This window comes from Enhydra lutris, unplaced genomic scaffold, assembly GCF_002288905.1.
Source record: "Enhydra lutris kenyoni isolate GAN:26980312 unplaced genomic scaffold, ASM228890v2 scaffoldscaffold92, whole genome shotgun sequence".
Taxonomy (NCBI): Eukaryota; Metazoa; Chordata; class Mammalia; order Carnivora; family Mustelidae; genus Enhydra; species Enhydra lutris.
In genome coordinates this window covers 3,075,541-3,092,343 of record NW_019154176.1, presented here as the reverse complement: position 1 = coordinate 3,092,343, position 16,803 = coordinate 3,075,541, and the positions used below count along the sequence as shown (strand labels likewise).

General features: G+C 59.8%; 3 protein-coding genes across 3 annotated transcripts; 1 reads left to right on the top strand and 2 right to left on the bottom strand.

Moving 5' to 3' along the window:
* The first annotated feature begins 106 nt into the window (after positions 1 to 106).
* LOC111162513 (intercellular adhesion molecule 5) lies at positions 107 to 6,574 on the top strand. The gene is made up of 11 exons (XM_022526979.1): positions 107 to 188; positions 1,123 to 1,392; positions 1,588 to 1,908; positions 2,136 to 2,423; positions 2,823 to 3,077; positions 3,215 to 3,463; positions 3,934 to 4,176; positions 4,265 to 4,543; positions 4,628 to 4,867; positions 5,282 to 5,548; positions 6,300 to 6,574. The coding sequence occupies exons 1-11, from the start codon at positions 107 to 109 to the stop codon at positions 6,572 to 6,574; spliced, it is 2,769 nt and encodes a 922-aa protein (XP_022382687.1).
* Positions 6,575 to 9,296: 2,722 nt separating this feature from the next.
* LOC111162528 (zinc finger, GATA-like protein 1) lies at positions 9,297 to 11,900 on the bottom strand. Its single transcript, XM_022527015.1, has 6 exons — positions 11,672 to 11,900; positions 11,045 to 11,419; positions 10,323 to 10,408; positions 9,883 to 9,976; positions 9,611 to 9,736; positions 9,297 to 9,462 (listed from the first exon to the last, which is right to left on the bottom strand). The coding sequence occupies exons 1-6, from the start codon at positions 11,806 to 11,808 to the stop codon at positions 9,333 to 9,335; spliced, it is 948 nt and encodes a 315-aa protein (XP_022382723.1). The 5' UTR covers positions 11,809 to 11,900; the 3' UTR covers positions 9,297 to 9,332.
* A 445-nt stretch (positions 11,901 to 12,345) lies between these two features.
* Positions 12,346 to 16,767, bottom strand: LOC111162540 (ferredoxin 1 like). Its single transcript, XM_022527029.1, has 5 exons — positions 16,450 to 16,767; positions 16,309 to 16,363; positions 15,999 to 16,105; positions 12,902 to 12,989; positions 12,346 to 12,770 (listed from the first exon to the last, which is right to left on the bottom strand). The coding sequence occupies exons 1-5, from the start codon at positions 16,601 to 16,603 to the stop codon at positions 12,614 to 12,616; spliced, it is 561 nt and encodes a 186-aa protein (XP_022382737.1). The 5' UTR covers positions 16,604 to 16,767; the 3' UTR covers positions 12,346 to 12,613.
* Between the last annotated feature and the right edge of the window lie 36 nt (positions 16,768 to 16,803).

Sequence of the window (16,803 nt, the reverse complement as noted above, 5' to 3'; positions counted from 1 at the left end):
CCCGGAACGCAACTCTGCCTCCTCCACAACCCACCCGCCGCGCGGTCCTCTCGCCCAGCTCAGCGCTCGCGCTCTCCTCGCCTCCTGCGCTTCCCCCGCGGCGGCGATGCCGGGGCCTTCGCCGGGGCTGTGCCGGGCGTTGCTCGGCCTCTGGGCTGCCCTGGGCCCGGGGCTCTTCGGCCTCTCAGGTAAGAGCCCGGTCGTGGCTCAGGGTGGACAGGGCGGGGGCGGAGTTCCGGGACCAGAGAAGCGGCCACAAGCCCCTCCCAGCTCCGCCCTCGTCTCGCTCTACTCCCACGCTTCTGTCCCACCTTGAGCCCGGGCCTCTCCCTCCATCCCTCTCCCCACCAACACGCAGTGGAGACCCAGCTCCCAGACTCCTCGCTCGCCCAGGTCTCTACCCTGCCCTCTTGGAGATCCTGGGTGCTCTTCCGCACCCATCTCATGCCCTGGAAACCCCGGGTCTCCCGTGTCCCTTTCCGGGGTACCTCTCCACGCTCTGTTATGCTCCGTGGTTCACGGACTGACATCCTTCTCAGTCGTGGTCCAGAAAGACCCGATTTCCCCAACTGCTGTGACTCAGAGGCGCTATTCCCGCTCCATCCCGAGCCCTGGCAACGGAGTCCCTCCTCTGTTCCGCGGTTCCTTCCATGAGCCCAGCCTCAGTGTTCTGTGTTCTCCCGGGTTTGGGGTCCTCACTTAGCCTTGACTCAGCCTCATCTCTCTTTTGCCCTCGCCTCAACCTGTCTCCCCCTCTCCGGCAAGAACCCTGAGAACCAGTTCGTTTTCCTTCCTCCACACGAGGTCCCCTCTTCCCATCATTGCTGTGTGCGTCAAAGACCCCGTCTTTCATCTCATCACCCCTGCCCCCCCCATGCTTTCCCATCACTCCATCGGCTCCTTGGAGACCAGGGCTCTCTGCTGCCATGTCCCAGAGACGCCCTCGAGGTTTGAACCCTGGGAGTGCGCCTCCAAACCCGAGGCCAGGGCAGGACGCGGGTCTCCTGAGTTCCTCCTTGGCTGTGGCCTCTGCTAATTCCCCGGGAATCCCTGATTCGACATAGGGGCACAAAGATACCAGGAGGGTGGCTCCCCAGGCTGAGCCCACGTTTCCTTGGTCAGCGGTCGCGCAGGAGCCCTTTTGGGCGGACCTGCAGCCCCGCGTGGCGCTCGTGGAGCGCGGGGGATCTTTGTGGCTGAATTGCAGCACCAACTGCCCACGACCTGAGCGCGGTGGCCTGGAAACCTCGCTGCGCCGGAATGGGACCCAGAGGGGCTTGCGCTGGCTGGCGCGGCAGCTGGTGGACATCCGCGAGCCGGAGACCCAGCCCGTCTGCTTCTTCCGCTGCGCCCGGCGCACGCTGCAGGCGCGTGGGCTCATTCGCACTTTCCGTGAGTTCTCAGCGGCCACGCTCCACTCTACTAGTATTTTCCCTTCCTTCCAAGCCCCGCCCCCTGGGCCCCAGGGTCCTCCCCTTCAGGCTCCACCCCCTGGGTCCCCAAGCTCTCTGCCTCTGGGACCCTGGGTTCCACGCCACGTGCCTCTGAGCCCCGGCGTTTCCAAGAGCAGTGGTTCTCCCGTTGCAGAGCGACCGGATCGCGTAGAGCTGGTACCGCTGCCTGCCTGGCAGCCTGTGGGCGAGAACTTCACCCTGAGCTGTAGGGTCCCAGGCGCTGGGCCTCGTGGGAGCCTCACATTGACCTTGTTGCGGGGCGCGCAGGAGCTCATCCGTCGCAGCTTCGCCGGGGAGCCACCCCGAGCGCGGGGCGCGGTGCTCACGGCTACAGTACTGGCGCGAAGGGAGGACCATGGGGCCAATTTCTCCTGCCGCGCTGAGCTGGACCTGCGGCCGCATGGCTTGGGGCTGTTTTCAAACAGCTCCGCCCCCAGACAACTCCGAACTTTCGGTGAGTGGGTGTAGGGAGCCAAAGGGGACGAAAAGGAGTCGGGCGAGTGTTTAAGAATCTGGAGGCAAAGAAATCTGAATTCCAATCCTTACTCCAAAATACACAAGGTGTAAGTTGTTTTCCTCCCTGTGCGTTGAGGATGATAGGGTAAGATAGGGCATGTAAAGCGCTTAGTACATATCGAGTGTTTGATACATGATCTTCAAGCTCTGTTCTTCGACCCTCAGCCCTGTCTCCGGACCCCCCGCGCCTCGCTGTTTCCCGGCTCTTGGAAGTGGGCTCAGAAAGACCCGTGCGCTGCACCTTGGACGAGCTGTTTCCAGCCTCAGAGGCTGAGGTCTACCTGGCGCTGGGGGACCACAGGCTGAGTCCCGATATCACCCTGGAGGGGGACGCGCTCGTGGTCACTGCCACAGCCACAGCTAATGCAGAACAGGAGGGCGCCAGGCAGTTGGTCTGCAACGTGACCCTGGGGGGCGAGAGCCGCGAGACCCGGGAGAACGTGACCATCTACAGTAAGAGGGAGTGAAGCGGAACGGCCGCGGCTCAGGGGTGGAGCCAGAGGAACTGGAAGGCGGGGCAAGTGATGGGCGGGGCCTTAGTATAGGAATAGCCGTGGTTCCAAGTCCCTAACGGGTGGGAAGGTTGAAGGACTGAGACTGAACAGTTGTAGAGGGAGAGTCTGAGCCGCCGCCGAAGGGAAACATCGCAAACCCGACGAGGACCCTGTAAAGTTGTGGCCAGACGACCTCAAGAGGGCGGGGGAAAGGGGCGGAGCCTAAGCATCCGGAGAGGCGGGGCGCGGTGCCTACGGGTGGGCGGCACTGCCGGGAGAGTTCGGGCAGAGGAGGGGCAGCCTTGACCCGCAAGGAGAGGCGTGGTCGGTGGACTCCCGGCCAATGCCCCGTCCCCAGGCTTCCCCGCGCCGGTCCTGACCCTGAGCGAGCCCAGCACCCCCGAGGGGAAGGTGGTGACAGTAACTTGCGCAGCTGGACCCGAAGCCCTGGTCACACTGGACGGAATTTCAGCCGTGGTCCCGGGGCAGCCCGCCCAGCTTCAGCTAAATGCCACCGAGGACGACGACAAGCGCAGCTTCTTCTGCGACGCCAGCCTCGAGGTGGTCGGGCAGACCCTAAGCAAGAACAAGAGCGCCGAACTCCGCGTCCTATGTGAGTTGGTCTTTAACCTCTCGCCTCCCTCCTCGTGATTTCCAGCGGCCTGTCCGCTCCCTGGCCCTGCTGTGGAAGTGGGGCTTTTCCTCAAGGACCGCGTCTAGCTTCTCAGTGGCCCACACCCCTGCCCGCAGACGCCCCTCGGCTGGATGATTCGGACTGTCCCAGGAGCTGGACGTGGCCAGAGGGCCCGGAGCAGACGCTGCGCTGCGAAGCCCGCGGAAACCCCGCGCCCTCCGTGCACTGCGAGCGGCCTGACAGCGGGGCGGTGCTGGCGCTGGGCCTGCAAGGTCCGGTCACTCGCGCTCTCGCCGGCACTTACCGCTGCACTGCGGTCAACCGCCAGGGCGAGGCAGTCAAGGAAGTGACGGTGACGGTGGAGTGTGAGTCCGGGTGCACAGGCGCATTTCTGTTTCTCAGGGTCTAGGGGTACCTAGCCTACAGGGAAGAGTGGGTCCGAAATGTGTCTTTGGGCAGGATTTTGAAAAACGGAAGAGGCTGGTGAGCGGGATTAAGGGAAGGTCTTGCAGAAGGAAGGAGGGGGAGAGGCAGATGTGTCCCTAAGGGTCTGCGGTTTGGCGTGTGGGCAGAATCTTGGGAAGGTGGGCTTTGCAAGGCGTTTAAGAGTTTCTAGGCCAAAGACTTGGGGACGAGCCTGTGGGTACTTTGTAGGAATCAGAAAAAAGGACTCAAAACAGCTCACCACCCTACCAGGCTAAAATCTCTTCGGTTTAGTGTCTCTGGGCAGGGCACAGCCTGCCCAACCCTTTGTGGCCTCCCTCATAGGGAAAGAAGCTCTAGGGACATTAGGCCAGTCCCCAAACCTCCAACCCAACAACACTTTCTTCTCCAGACGCCCCATCGCTGGACAGCATGGGCTGCCCGGAACACATGACATGGCTGGAAGGAACAGAGGTCTCCCTCAGCTGTATGGCACACGGGGTCCCGCCGCCCAACGTGAGCTGTGTGCACTCTGGGGAGGCCGGGGTCGTCGAGGGCCTGCTGCGTGTGGTGCGGCAGCATGCAGGAACCTACCGCTGCGAAGCCACTAATGCTCAAGGCTCTGTGGCCAAAACTGTGGCCGTCACAGTGGAATGTGAGTGAGGACAACACGGGGCAAGATGGGGTATGTCAGGATAACCCTGGCCTGACTTCCAGTCCCTGTGTGACCTTCTGCTCCCCAGATGGCCCCAGTTTCGAGGAGCAGAGCTGCCCGAGCAATTGGACGTGGGTGGAAGGATCTGGGCAGCTGTTTTCTTGTGAGGTGGATGGAAAGCCAGAGCCAAGTGTGGAGTGCATCGGCTCAGAGGGTGCCAGTGAGGGGTTGCTGCTGCCGCTGGCCTCCCCAGACTCTCCTCCTGGAGTCCCCAGCATCGCAAGTGGACTGGCACCTGGTATCTATATTTGCAACGCCACCAACCGGCATGGCTCCATGGTCAAGACTGTCGCCGTGAGCACGGAGTGTGAGCGGGGCCGAGGCTGGTGGGGAAGTAGGGGTGGCCCAGGGTCGGGGACCCTCCCTGACGTCCCCCATGGCTGCTTTGCAGCGCCGCCGCAAATGGATGAGTCCACCTGCCCAAGTCACCAGACGTGGCTGGAAGGGGCCGAGGCAGCAGGGCTGGCCTGCACCGCCCGGGGTCGCCCGTCCCCACGAGTGCGCTGCTCCCGGGAAGGCGTGCCCCGGCCTCAGCGACTGCGCGTGTCCCGAGAGGATGCGGGTACCTACCGTTGCTTGGCCACCAACATGCATGGCACGGACGTCCGGACGGTCACCTTGGGCGTGGAATGTAAGTGGGAGCAGCACCGCTTAGAGGACCCTCGGTTCCCAAAACGGTGACTTGCAGCAGTGGGATTGCCCAGGGCAGTTCAAGGGTAACTCCTTCAGGCCTCCCCCTCCTGGGGACAAGGATTCCCGGTCTAAACCTGAGGGTAATGAAAACTCCAGGGAACAGGCGCCCGCGCCCCCTCAAATTCTAGGTCAGAAGGGCACTGGTGCAGGTTCCCACTTCCTCTCCTTCATTAAAGCTGGGCAGAGGATTTTAGTGCTGACTATGGCCGCACAGTAGGCGGAGGTGGTGGCTGGGACGGAAGGCCGGATCCCTGCCCACCCATCTGAGCAGGACTTTCCGATTGCGGTGGGCGGAAGGGCCCCTGGTCAGTGCCTGGACCGGCTCTGAGGGGCTCCTCCATGTCCTCTGCAGACCGGCCAGTGGTGGCCGAGTTGGCAGCCTCGCCTCCCGGAGGGGTGCGGCCGGGCGGGAACTTCACGTTGACCTGCCGCGCGGAGGCCTGGCCCCCAGCCCAGATCAGCTGGCGCGCACCCCCGGGGGCGCTCAACATCGGCCTGTCGAGCAACAACAGCACGCTGAGCGTGGCGGGCGCCATGGGCAGCCACGGTGGCGAGTACGAGTGCGCAGCCACCAACGCACATGGGCGCCACGCGCGACGCATCACAGTGCGCGTGGCCGGTAAGTGGCAGCTGGGGGCGGGACGAGGGATCTGCAGGGGGCGTGGCCTGCGCCTTGGGCTCCCCGCCCCCCCACCCCGGTCCTTGCTTCCCTCTCCTTCCCGGTAGATGATGGGGCAGGGCAGAAGGCAGGGGCACCCTGACGAATGGGGGCTTTGATGGCGTGTTTTGGGTGGAAGGTGGAGGAAGAGGAAACGGACTGCAGCTCAGGGGGAGGGACCTCTAGGGCTGTGACGGCTGTGGGATGGGCTTATTAACTTGGGGTAGGTCCTGTGTGTAAAGACCAGCCAATTCACCCCTCACTGTGCCGCTGTGGAGAACTGTTGGAGAGGACCTAGGGCAGAGGAAAGGGGTGACGGGGAAGATGGGGGTGACGGGGGTGGGAGGATCCCACCCAGATCCCCTCCCTCCCACTTCGTGTGTCTTGGGCTTTCCGGGGTGAAGGAATGACCCGGTCACCCCTGCCCTCATCCTCTTGGGGGTGAAGAGAGTTGGTTGACTTGGAGGTGTCCCTGAGGCTGGGGACTTCTAGCCTCATGTGCTGAAGTGATGCGTAAAACGCCGTCTGGGGTCATACTAGCGCTCAGGGTAGCCTTTGGGGGCTTTTTCCTTTCCCCCATCCCACGCTGTGAGTTTCCTGGGGTTCCCTGCCAGGCCGGTGAGGACTGACCTCGCCCATGGGGAGGGAACAGAGGTGGCCGGGCTTGGGAGCCTTGAGCTGGTCCACTGTCTTTGAGGGTCTCCTCCCGCAGGTCCGTGGCTGTGGGTCGCCGTGGGCGGCGCGGCGGGGGGCGCGGCCCTGCTGGCCGCCGGGGCCGGCCTGGCCTTCTACGTTCAGTCCACCGCTTGTAAGAAGGGCGAGTATAACGTGCAGGAGGCCGAAAGCTCCGGTGAGGCTGTGTGTCTCAACGGCGCAGGCGGCGGCACTGGCGGGGGCACCGGCGCTGAAGGTGGAACCGAGGCTGCGGACACCGCAGAGGCGCAGGCGGGGGGCGAGGTCTTCGCCATCCAGCTGACGTCGGCGTGAGCCGGTTCCCCTCTCCCCGCAGGCCGGGGGATGCCCCCCAGAGGCACACGGGGGCTTATTTATTGTTCTATTTATTTATGTATTTATTTATTTATTCATTTATTTATTCAATTCCAGGGGCATCACGCCCATTTTCTTCCCCCCCCCCCAATAAAGTTTTTATAAAGGACTCTGGGTCCGTCCACTTCAGTCTCTGCCGTGAGAAAGCAGCCAGAGGCTCCAGTCCCAACCCCGAGGGTTATTCATACATGGACTCTTTTGTTTCTGAGGACCTACTGTGTGTCAGGGACAGTCCGAGGCGCCTTCATGCGATGTGAGCTGGAGCGTGTTACCTCCGTGTCCATTTTCCTGCTCTCAGCCAACCTTGGGCTGGGGTGGGGACCGCACTCCTTCCTCCAGCTCCCTGCCCCTTATCTCTTCCGCCCAGCACTGCCCTCTAACCCCGCTAACTCGTGGGGTGGGAGCTAGGTGATTCCCCCAGGCCTGGTTCCTGGCAGAGCAGAGGCTGTCTTCCCAGGATGGGTGGAGCCCCTCCCAGGGGTCTGGGCAGTGGGCTCCTATCCTGAGGTCTTGCCAGGATGAGGAAATGCGGACAGTGACTGCACTATGAGTGAGATGTCCCTCCCATTAAAGGGTTCCTCATGTTAGAGAGTGCCTCCCCGCCCCACCCTCAATGCCACCTCCACCCTGTGTCCATCCACTGTGCCTCAGTTTACCCCAACCTGCCTTTTGACTGCCTGTCACAATTCAGAGGAGATGCATGCAACCCCCTCTGCACACCACCGTCTCACTCACCCCCTGCAGCATAAGGAGAGAACAGCTGGCCTCCCCCCACTCTGGCAGTCTCTGCCTCCCTCAAAAGCAGGAACAGAGCCTGAGAGAAAGAAGCAGTCCCGGACATCTCCCACTCTGTCAGCTGCCCTAGGCAAACATTTCCTGAGCAAAGGTAAGAACAGGAAATGGGGGATGCTGGGGGACTGGGGGGTGGGAGGAACTAAAGGCCAAGCAACAGCACAAGGATGGTGTGGCTCCCTCCTGTCACACACACGCTTAACCACCCTCCACTCCCACCAGCCTCTTTGAGGTTCCTTGAGTCCCACCAAGTCCAGCCTGCCACAGGGCCTTTGCTTTTGCCATTCCCTCTGCCTAGACTGTCCTCCCCTCAAAGTCCCACAGCTACTTCCTGATCCTCAAGTTTCTATACAAATGTCAGAGAGGCCTTGGCTGTCTCCCCTCAGAGAAGCCTCACTGAGGTAGCCCTCCAACCCCTTATCTCCTTATAGATTTTATTTTCATATTTTAGATATTTAATTGAGTACTTGTTTACTGCCGTTTTAGAATATTGGCTTCACTAGAGCAGGGATGTTTTTTCTAGTCACCACAAAGTGTCCCCATTGGGGCCTGGTGCACAGTACTTTCTCAATAAATGATGAATAAGTGGGTGAAAACAGCCGTGAGTTCACAGGGACACGGTCTGAGACCTTCGTGTGTTCAATGTGTATCCCCAGAGAACTCCCATGCTGGGCCGTGGGGTGGCTGATTGTGGCCTGGGACCCCTGCAGTCATGGTCCTGGTGGGAAGATGAAGGCGAATGAAATAAGCCCAAAGCAGTAGAGAACTGAAGATTCTGGTAGGTTCTAAGAGGGAGACCAGTGAGGAGCTGAACTAGAGCCCGACACAGTGTGGGAGTGGGGTATACATTTTAGATTGGGTGGTCAAGGAATGCTGCCCACCCTCCCAGTAAGGAGAGGACAGCAGCTATGGGAGACACAGGGGAGGGTGTTCTGAGCCAAGGAATGGTGGGACGGAAGGAGTCAGGGATCCGAGTACTGAGGAACTGGGCCCCACAGGCTCACCCAAGAGAGACAAAGAGGGTTTCACAAGGGCTCCCCTTCCTGGGGTGTGTGGCCAGGCAGGTCTCACTTGCAGCCACGGAGAACCACCCCCCACCCTGGCTGTATCCCGCCAGTCCTCCCAGTGAGCACTGGTACCCTGTGTGTTCTGGGGACAGCCACAAGACTGAGCTCTGGCCAGGGCCGCCTTCTCCTACATGGCTTCTGGCTTCAGGCTAGGGACACCCTTTGGTGGGGTTAGAGAGCTCTTGGAAGAGGAAGAGGGGGCCACCGAAGGTACCACCGTGCGTGTATCACTGTGTGCCAATGTGTGTGTCACCCGGGTGTATCTTCCGTGTTGTCATATGTATCTCATGTGTCCACTGACACGTGTCTATCAGATGTGTCTGTGTCAATGTGGGTTTCTGCCTAGCGTGTGGTCTATGTGTCTCACGTACGTGTCAGCACATGTGGGTGTGTGTGGCTCGTATGTGAATGTGTGTCAGCCCACACACACGTATCTGTCTTGCCTTTATTTTTTTAAGATTTTTTTTTTTAAGTCATCTCTACACCCAACCTGGGGCTCAAACCCACAACCCCAAGCTCAAGAGTTGTACACTCCACCGACCGAGCCAGCCAGGCACCATGCGTGTCTGTCTTTCTGCAAGTGTTCTTTGTCTCTGCAAGGGGTAGCTGGTGCCCTATGTGGGATGTTGTGGTGAATGTGGCTAATTCTCGGGGTGGGGGGGCTGGTCTCTGTGTACATGGGTGTGTGTGTCCCTCAGAATCCTAATGAGAAAACATGCCCCCACATTGCTGGCACGGGGGAGGGAGGGAAATGTGCATGAGGTGGGATCCCCAAGTCACAGCGCCCTTTCTCAGAGTCATTTGGTTCTTTATTGCTGTTGCTGTCTACAGTTGGAGTGTCACTGCTGAGAACATTTTCGGAGGGGAGGCTCAGCCCAACCTGATGGGACCAGGGGCCAGAGAGGGGGACAGTGGCCCCCCGAGACAGGGACTTTGGAGCCCGAGGCCTGGGTCTTCCACCTGGGATCCCTGAATGGGAGGGGACAGAGAAGAGGTAGGCTGGGCCCCTGAAGACCCAAGTCTTTTCCCCCACTCCTCCCAGGAGGGCTTCTGCCCATCCCCCCCACCCTGGAGAAACTGAGTCAAGATGGGCTCAGCTGGGTGAGGAAAGGCTTACCCTTCCTGAGTGGGACCTTGGTGGGGGCCCAGGGACAGCCCGCATCTGCCACATAACTTCTTGGGCTGCACACTTTTCCTGGGCACCAGCCAGCAGCTGGAGCAGCGGGTGCCGTATTTCTTGTACCTGGGGCGGGGGTTGGAGAAACCACCATCAGAACGCAGCAGGGGCCCAGAAACTGCCGCACAGGAACCACTTTCCCCACGGCTGAGGGTTTCCCCTCCCAGAGCCCCACACCGGCTAAGCACCCAAACTCCCTCCACCCTGAGGACCTGATACCACAGGCATTGCAGAGAGGGGTCCCATCTTCGGCATCTCTCCAGAGGGGGGTCCTTTGGGTCCTACAGGAAGCACAGCACCGGGGCCCTGAAGGGGCAGAGGTCCAAGGGTAAGGGCCAGAAGCCAAGAATCTGGGCTCACGAGGCCTGTGCAGGTGGGGCATTTTGTTAGTCGCTGCGATGGCCCCACCTGGCCCTGGGCCAGCCCTGGGTATTACCAGATCGAAGACAGAGGGAAAGCCAGGAAGGGAGACAGATGGCAAAGCTAAGCAGAGGAGGAAACCGGGGGTGGGGGTGACTCAGCCTGAGCAGAGGGAGGTGCACCATGACTCCTTCTGGATGGGTCTAAATGGGGAAGCAGGATGGGAAGAAGGAGAGGATGGGAAACTAGCCACCCCCCCCATATTTATAGCTCTTAAGTCACCAGGACTCACCGAGGGCCTCGCCGCCTCCCGAGTTGGCCTCAGGACCTCCGGCAGGGCCTGCAGAGGGACCCTGAGAGCGGCTACTGCAGGCCAGGCTGGAGAGTACATAGGAGTTAGCATTGGGGGGACCTGAACCTTGTACCAAGCAGTGGCCCCTCGGATTTGGAGGGATTTGGAGCATCCCCAGGGAGGCACCTGCTGTCTGAAAGGTCTGGTCTTGCCCCCTCATCAGTAATAATAATGATAATTATGTGAACAGGTAGGAAGTCTGGGGCCAGCCTGCCGGCTTGAGACCCCATTTCTCTAGAGACCTCAATGGGTAACTCCGGATAAGCGATCGCATTGTCTGCACCTCAGTCCCCAAATCTGCAAAATGGGCTTCACAAGGCTTCAGAGAGCCAATAGACACCTCAAGGGCCACCTGTTACCTCTCCTCGTTGTTGTTCCTGACAGGTGGTGGTCATGATCGTTACTGGAGAAAACAGTAGCAGCAGCCCTTGGGATGGTCAGGCCCGTCTCATAGACGGGACCTATGCTTGGACCGGGACGTTGTGGGCTCGCTGTAGCAGGGGCCCAGACTGGTCGCAGCCTGAGCTCTGGCTCAGAGACTGGGCCGTTTGTAATGTAGGGCTGGTGTGGGGCGCCCCTGAGAGCCGACGCCCAGAGGCCCCCGCCCCCACTATTATCACTATAACTTGCAAAAGGGCGCCCTCCTCTGGGCCAGCCCCTACCTGTAGCTGGGTGTGATCTGTAGGCTGGAATCCGGCTTTAACTGAAACTTCAGGGTCACCCCCTCGAAGCGGGGGTCCACTTTCTCAGCGCCTGGGTGGGGCTTTGACTGCTTCCGGGGCCTCCTCTGGGGTAGGGCTGAGGGGGCTGGGGGAGTCTCGGTGGGCCCCGAGCTGCAGCATGGCTGACTGACTGGGGCCTGCATGTTCTTGGCATCCCTTGCCAGAGGCGAGGGTCCCAGAATCTCCAAGGCCTTTGGCTCCCAGCAGGGCCCGAGGGCTTGGGTGTCCCGGGCAGGGGGCTGCACCAGCCCCTCTGCTGTTTCTTGGACAAAACGCAGGGCGGTGACCGAGTCCTGGCGTGCAGGCCAGAAGGACCTGGGGACAAGGGACAGGGTGGTCACCCCCAGCCCTGGGCAGCACCTATGTAGCCCTCAGAGACATGGGGGAATTGCGTGGCCTCTGACCCCCATGTGACCCCTACATGACCCCAAGGATCCCTCGGGACCAGAACTTCTTTTTTAAGTGCCAGTAACTAACACTGTGACCCCTGGATAACCCCAGGAACCAAAGGTCATGACCCTTTGACCACTGGATCAGGTTCGGGGAAGGGGCCGCTCCTGAACGCACCTGCCATTGGGTCTGGGGCATCCTGGGGTCCTTGGTGCCTGCTGAGCAGGGGACGCCCGGTGCGGCTTAGGGTCCAGACACGGCGGCGCCAGCAGCTCTTGCAGCTTCGAGAAGTCTGGGACGGGTTCGGCCTCCATCACGCTCCGGCCCAGTCCCACTTCCCTAGTCACGCCCGGCCCCGCCCACCCCGAGCCCACTCGATGAGCCCCACCTGAGTGGAACAGAACGTGCCTGGTGGGGGCGCTTCTAGCAGAGGCTGCGATGAGCCCCACCTGGGAGGGGGGCGGGGCGAGCGGAGGGTGGGGTGGGGCTGGCAGGCAGCGCCAGGCACTCGGTTCCAAGCACCCCCACCCCCACCCCTCCGGCCTGCCCTGGTCCCACCCCTGCAGCTCTGCTCGGGTGGTCTTTACACCCCTCCAGACCAGCCTGGGTCCCTCCAAATCCCTCTGCGGCTGCGGGGGCGGGGCCTTTCCACGCGGCTGCACGTGCGCTCCGCTCCCGAGCTCTCCGGGACGGAAGCTTCCAGGTCTCTGCCTCAATCGTCCCCCCCGCCTCCACCCCTATGGCCCCAGCGCTACTGTGTGTGTGTGGGGGGGAGATGTGGGGCTCCAGAAGATGCGGCCAGAGACCCCCCCAGGGCCTGCCCCCCCCAAGGACACTCAAGACACTGGAGGTCCGTGAGACGGTTTTACTGTTGCTCCGGTCAGACCTCACCCTATCTCCACACTGATTCTCATGAGTTGGGGGGAGGCCTCCCCAGCAGGGCTGGGTCTCCCTGCGGCGCCCAAAACCAGAGCCTGGACATGGGATCTCTCTGAGGCAGGGGCTCCAGCCTTCTGGTTGCTTCCAGCATCTCTCTCCAGCCTGTCCATGCTCTGGGCTGGGCTGGCAACTTGGTTTTTTCTCTGGTCCGGGCTCCCCAGAGCCACGTGGCTGCCGGTGTCAGTGGGGCTTGGGGACGTGGCCATCCACGTAGAAGTTCCTGGTGATCTTTGGCAGCGTGAATTCAGCCCCTTCCAGCTCAGGAGTCAGCACGATTTGGCAGCCCAGCCGGGAGTTCTCCTGAAGAAGGGGGGCCATGTCCAGCATGTCGTCCTCCCTGGAGCGAGAAGAGCAGTCATGGGGGGGGGCGCGTTGTCTAGCTGGCGGGGGGCCCCACAGGGCAGGGAGGAGAGAGGCTGGGGCCACTGGAGGGCCTTGGGACAGCAGGGAGGGGTGGGCCCCGCTCACCTCTCATCGGGAGGAGGCAGAAGGTCCAGGTGGTCCTCGCTCACATACACGTGGCAGGTAGAGCAGGCCAGGGAAGCTTCACAGGCCCCTGCAGGGGACAGATGAGGTGCCAGTGAGGGGCAGGGTCACGGAGGCACCTTGCGGCACAGACAGAAGAGGGAAGAGGCCCTTTGTTTCCCCGCTGGCCCCTTGTCCTTCAGGGGCCCGCACTGAGGACAACCCCCGCCCCCACTGATTCGAGTAGCTGTTCCCAAGCTGGGTGTACGTTTTGCAAAGGGCTGTCTAGGGTGTCTCATCTCCCAAGTACCCCCCAGCAGGCTGTGGACCAGACGGTGCACACAGAACTGTAAATGAGCGTGGACTTGACTTCAGTGTGGCTGAGAGGGGAATGGTCAGGCAGGGTCCCCGCAGCATGTAAGCCCTAGCCGGGACCCTGTCACTGTGCTGGGCAGACGGGCTTCCTTCTCCTTCTTGCTCCTGACGATGGGACCCCCTTCCTCAACACCCATTGTGGCAGGGGAAGAGACCAGAAAATAAGGGTTGAAAGATACAGAAGCTGGGGTTTCCGGCTTTTCACCCCGGACGCATTCCCACCCTTTGGACTGGTCGCTAAGAACTGTGCTTGAGGATAATGTCCCTCCGGGTCTAAAATCTCCCAAGGCCTTGGGGCACCTGGGTGGCTCAGTTGTTGAATGTCTGCCTTCAGCTCAGGTCATGATCCGGGTCCTGGGGTCCAGCCCCGCATCGGGCTCCCTGCTCTATGGGAAGCCCGCTTCTCCCTCTCCCACCCACCCTCTCTTGCTGTCTCTGTCAAATAAATAAATAAAATCTTAAGAATAAATAAAACAAAACCTTCCAAGGCCTTTTCGCAGCCAGAATAAAACCAAACTCTTCAGCTCATTCCTTGAGATCCTCCCGACCCCTCACTCATTTCACTTCAGCCACGCTGGCCCCCCTGCTCAGTTCCAACGCACCAAACTCATCCCCACCACAGGGACTCTGCCCTTGCTGTCCCCTTGCCCTAGAATGTTCTTCTCTCCACTCCTTTACCATGGCTAGAACCTTCTTGCCTTCAGGGACTCAACTGTTCCATCTCCTGTTTCTTTTTTTCTTTTTTTTTTTAAAGATTTTATTTATTTATTTGACAGACAGAGATCACAAGTAGGCAGAGAGGCAGGCAGAGAGAGAGGAGGAAGCAGGCTCCCTGCCGAGCAGAGAGCCTGATGCGGGGCTCGATCCCAGGACACTGGGACCAAGACCCAAGCTGAAGGCAGAGGCCTCAACCCACCGAACCACCCAGGCGCCCCCACACATCTCCTGTTTCTTATCCTCTCCCCACACCACCCTCCATCCCTGCCTGGCCGTGGGGACTCTAATTTCTGCACAGCGTTTACCACGATCTCAGGTCACCATCTGAATCTCTGGGTGTACCTGTGTCCCATCTATCTGGCCTGCTTTCTTGTTACTTGGCACTGAGCCTGGCAGGTGGAAGCTCGAGACATGTTATAAGCGAATGGGACAGATTTCTGTCTCTTCCACAACTTGCTGGATAATGAGGATGAAGCTGCAAGGCAGTCTCCTAACCCAGAAGAACCACCCAGGGGGGACCTGGTGACTTGGCCCACCCTCCCTGCCCTCTGGAGATAAAATGTCTGAACCCTGCAGCTCCAGGCAGTCCCCAAGGAATCTCGTCCCCAGCCCCGTTTCCCACCTCAGTGGCGTCCTCATCAATGAGAGATTATCGAATACAAGAGTCCCAACGAGGCAACAGCACACTAACCAGGGGCCGGGCATTCAGCACTAAGTACAAGAGCAGCCCAGTGAGACAGCAAATGAACTGTCCCCTTTCATAGATGAGGCCTCAGAGGCCCAGAGAGGTCAAGGACCTTGCTCAGAGTCACAGAGCTGGTAAGAGGCAAAACCTGAACACAGGCCACTTGCCTCTGAAACACACGTTCCAATCTCTGTTGTGGGCTCCTAGGATTGGATTCCAGAACAGAACTTGAGGTAGGCCTGCCACGGCCAGCCCCCAACATCCCCACCCCCGATGATATTAAATCAGGCTCTGTATTACAGTCACCTCAAAAATAACCCTTTCCTTTTTTTTTTCCTTCTTCCAGACTGCCCTTTCCAGCTGCTCACGATGTAATTACATGTTTACTCCTGGGATTATGGTCCCTGTGAAGTTGAAACTGACGTGAAATGACAGGGGTCTTGTCTGTTTTGTACATTGCTGCCTAACACACAGTAGGTGTTCAATATACACAGAAGAGCGGCACCGATCAGTGGCTAAAATAAGCGGGCTTTGAATCTAGTTTTGCCACTTACTTGACCTTGAAGCATGTCAACTTAACCTGGGGCTGCTTCCTCACCTATAAAATGAGATAACAGTCTCCCTTATCACATAACCTTGTCATGAAGATTCAGCCAGTCAGTAGGCATTTAATGCGCTTAACGTAATGTCTGCTATGATTATCTTTTATTCAGCAAATACAGATTTAATACCGGTTATGTCTAAATAACATGACTGGCAACCGGTAAGTAGCACCATGGTTTCTGATCTCATTCTGAGGATAGGTGACAAAAATGAAACAAGACACTGAGAAGTGCTAGGAAGACAATAAAGCACACTGAGGTGATGGAGGGGCTGGGGCTGAGGGTTTCAGCTGGGCTGAGGGGATGAGATTGTCAGGAATGAGACCCAATGGATGAGGTGGAGCCAGAAGTTCTGGTGGGAAAGCACTTCAGATGTCTGGAGCAGGAAATGCAAAAGCCCCGAGGCAGGAATGAACTTGGCTTTTTCGTTTGAGCAACAAGCAAGAAAGCCAGTTTGCCTAGATTAGAAAGAGGAAGGAGAGAATACAAGCTCCTGGAGAGCAGGAATTTTACTGACCTCTAAGAAATGCTCAATAAATTGCTGCTGAGAGAGTGAAGGGTCAGAGCTGGTCAGGGTTTGAGCCATGGTGAAGAGTCTAGATTTTAGCCACGTTTCATGGGAAGCCACGGGAGGGTTAAGTAACGGAGAACAATATCTGATTTGCAGGGTTTTTAAAACAATGGGTAAGGACCTCCCCAATTCCCAGTGCCGGGTTCCCACCTTCCAGGTCCACTCCATGGCGCTGGGCCAGGTGGAGCACATTGTCCCCCACTCTGCCGCTCACTGGAATCCGCTGGCCTGACCGGTCTACGAACACCACGTTCACCCTGGGGACAGATGGGGGTGCAGATACCAAACCTGATGGTGGGCGCGGTGAGCAGGTAACGTCTAGCTTTGGTTCCCCTCCCCTTGACTGCCAGGGGAATAGGACGAGGAAGAGGGGGGACACAGAGATGAGGCTGCAGGGCAAGGTGGGGACCAGAGGAGCCTCGTGGGATAAAGAACAGGGGACTTGGCCCCCTACACTCACACGTCCCCGGGCCGGTCGGGGCCGCCAGCTTCTTCTTCCCCCGCCGGGCGCGAGCCTGGAAAACACAGTTGGGTGAGCGGCCGCGGCGCGCCTCGCAGGCGTCTGGCGGATTAACGCTGTCCCCCAAAACGCCCCAGGTACCTGTCGCTCGGAATCTTCTGGCTGTCACTGGCGCCGCTGCCTCCCCAGACCCCCAGGAGCCCCCAGGCCGGCTCCACCAGGCTCCCCTGGCCGCCCGCAGCAGAAATCCAGCACTCACGCCTCCCCGGGCCACGGAGGCGGCCATGACAGGCATCACGTGACCCGGGACTGGGCATGCCCAGTGGCAGCCCCGCAACCCAAGAGGCCCGTAATTGCCCGAATACAAGCACTGTCGTTTGAGTGGGACGCGTGCCAGGAAGGACTCCAGGAAGGGACTGCCAGAGTGCGAGAGAGCCAGGCAGGCTCGCCCCCACAAAAGACCTGCGGGGCCATCCCCGACTACCCACCCAGGCC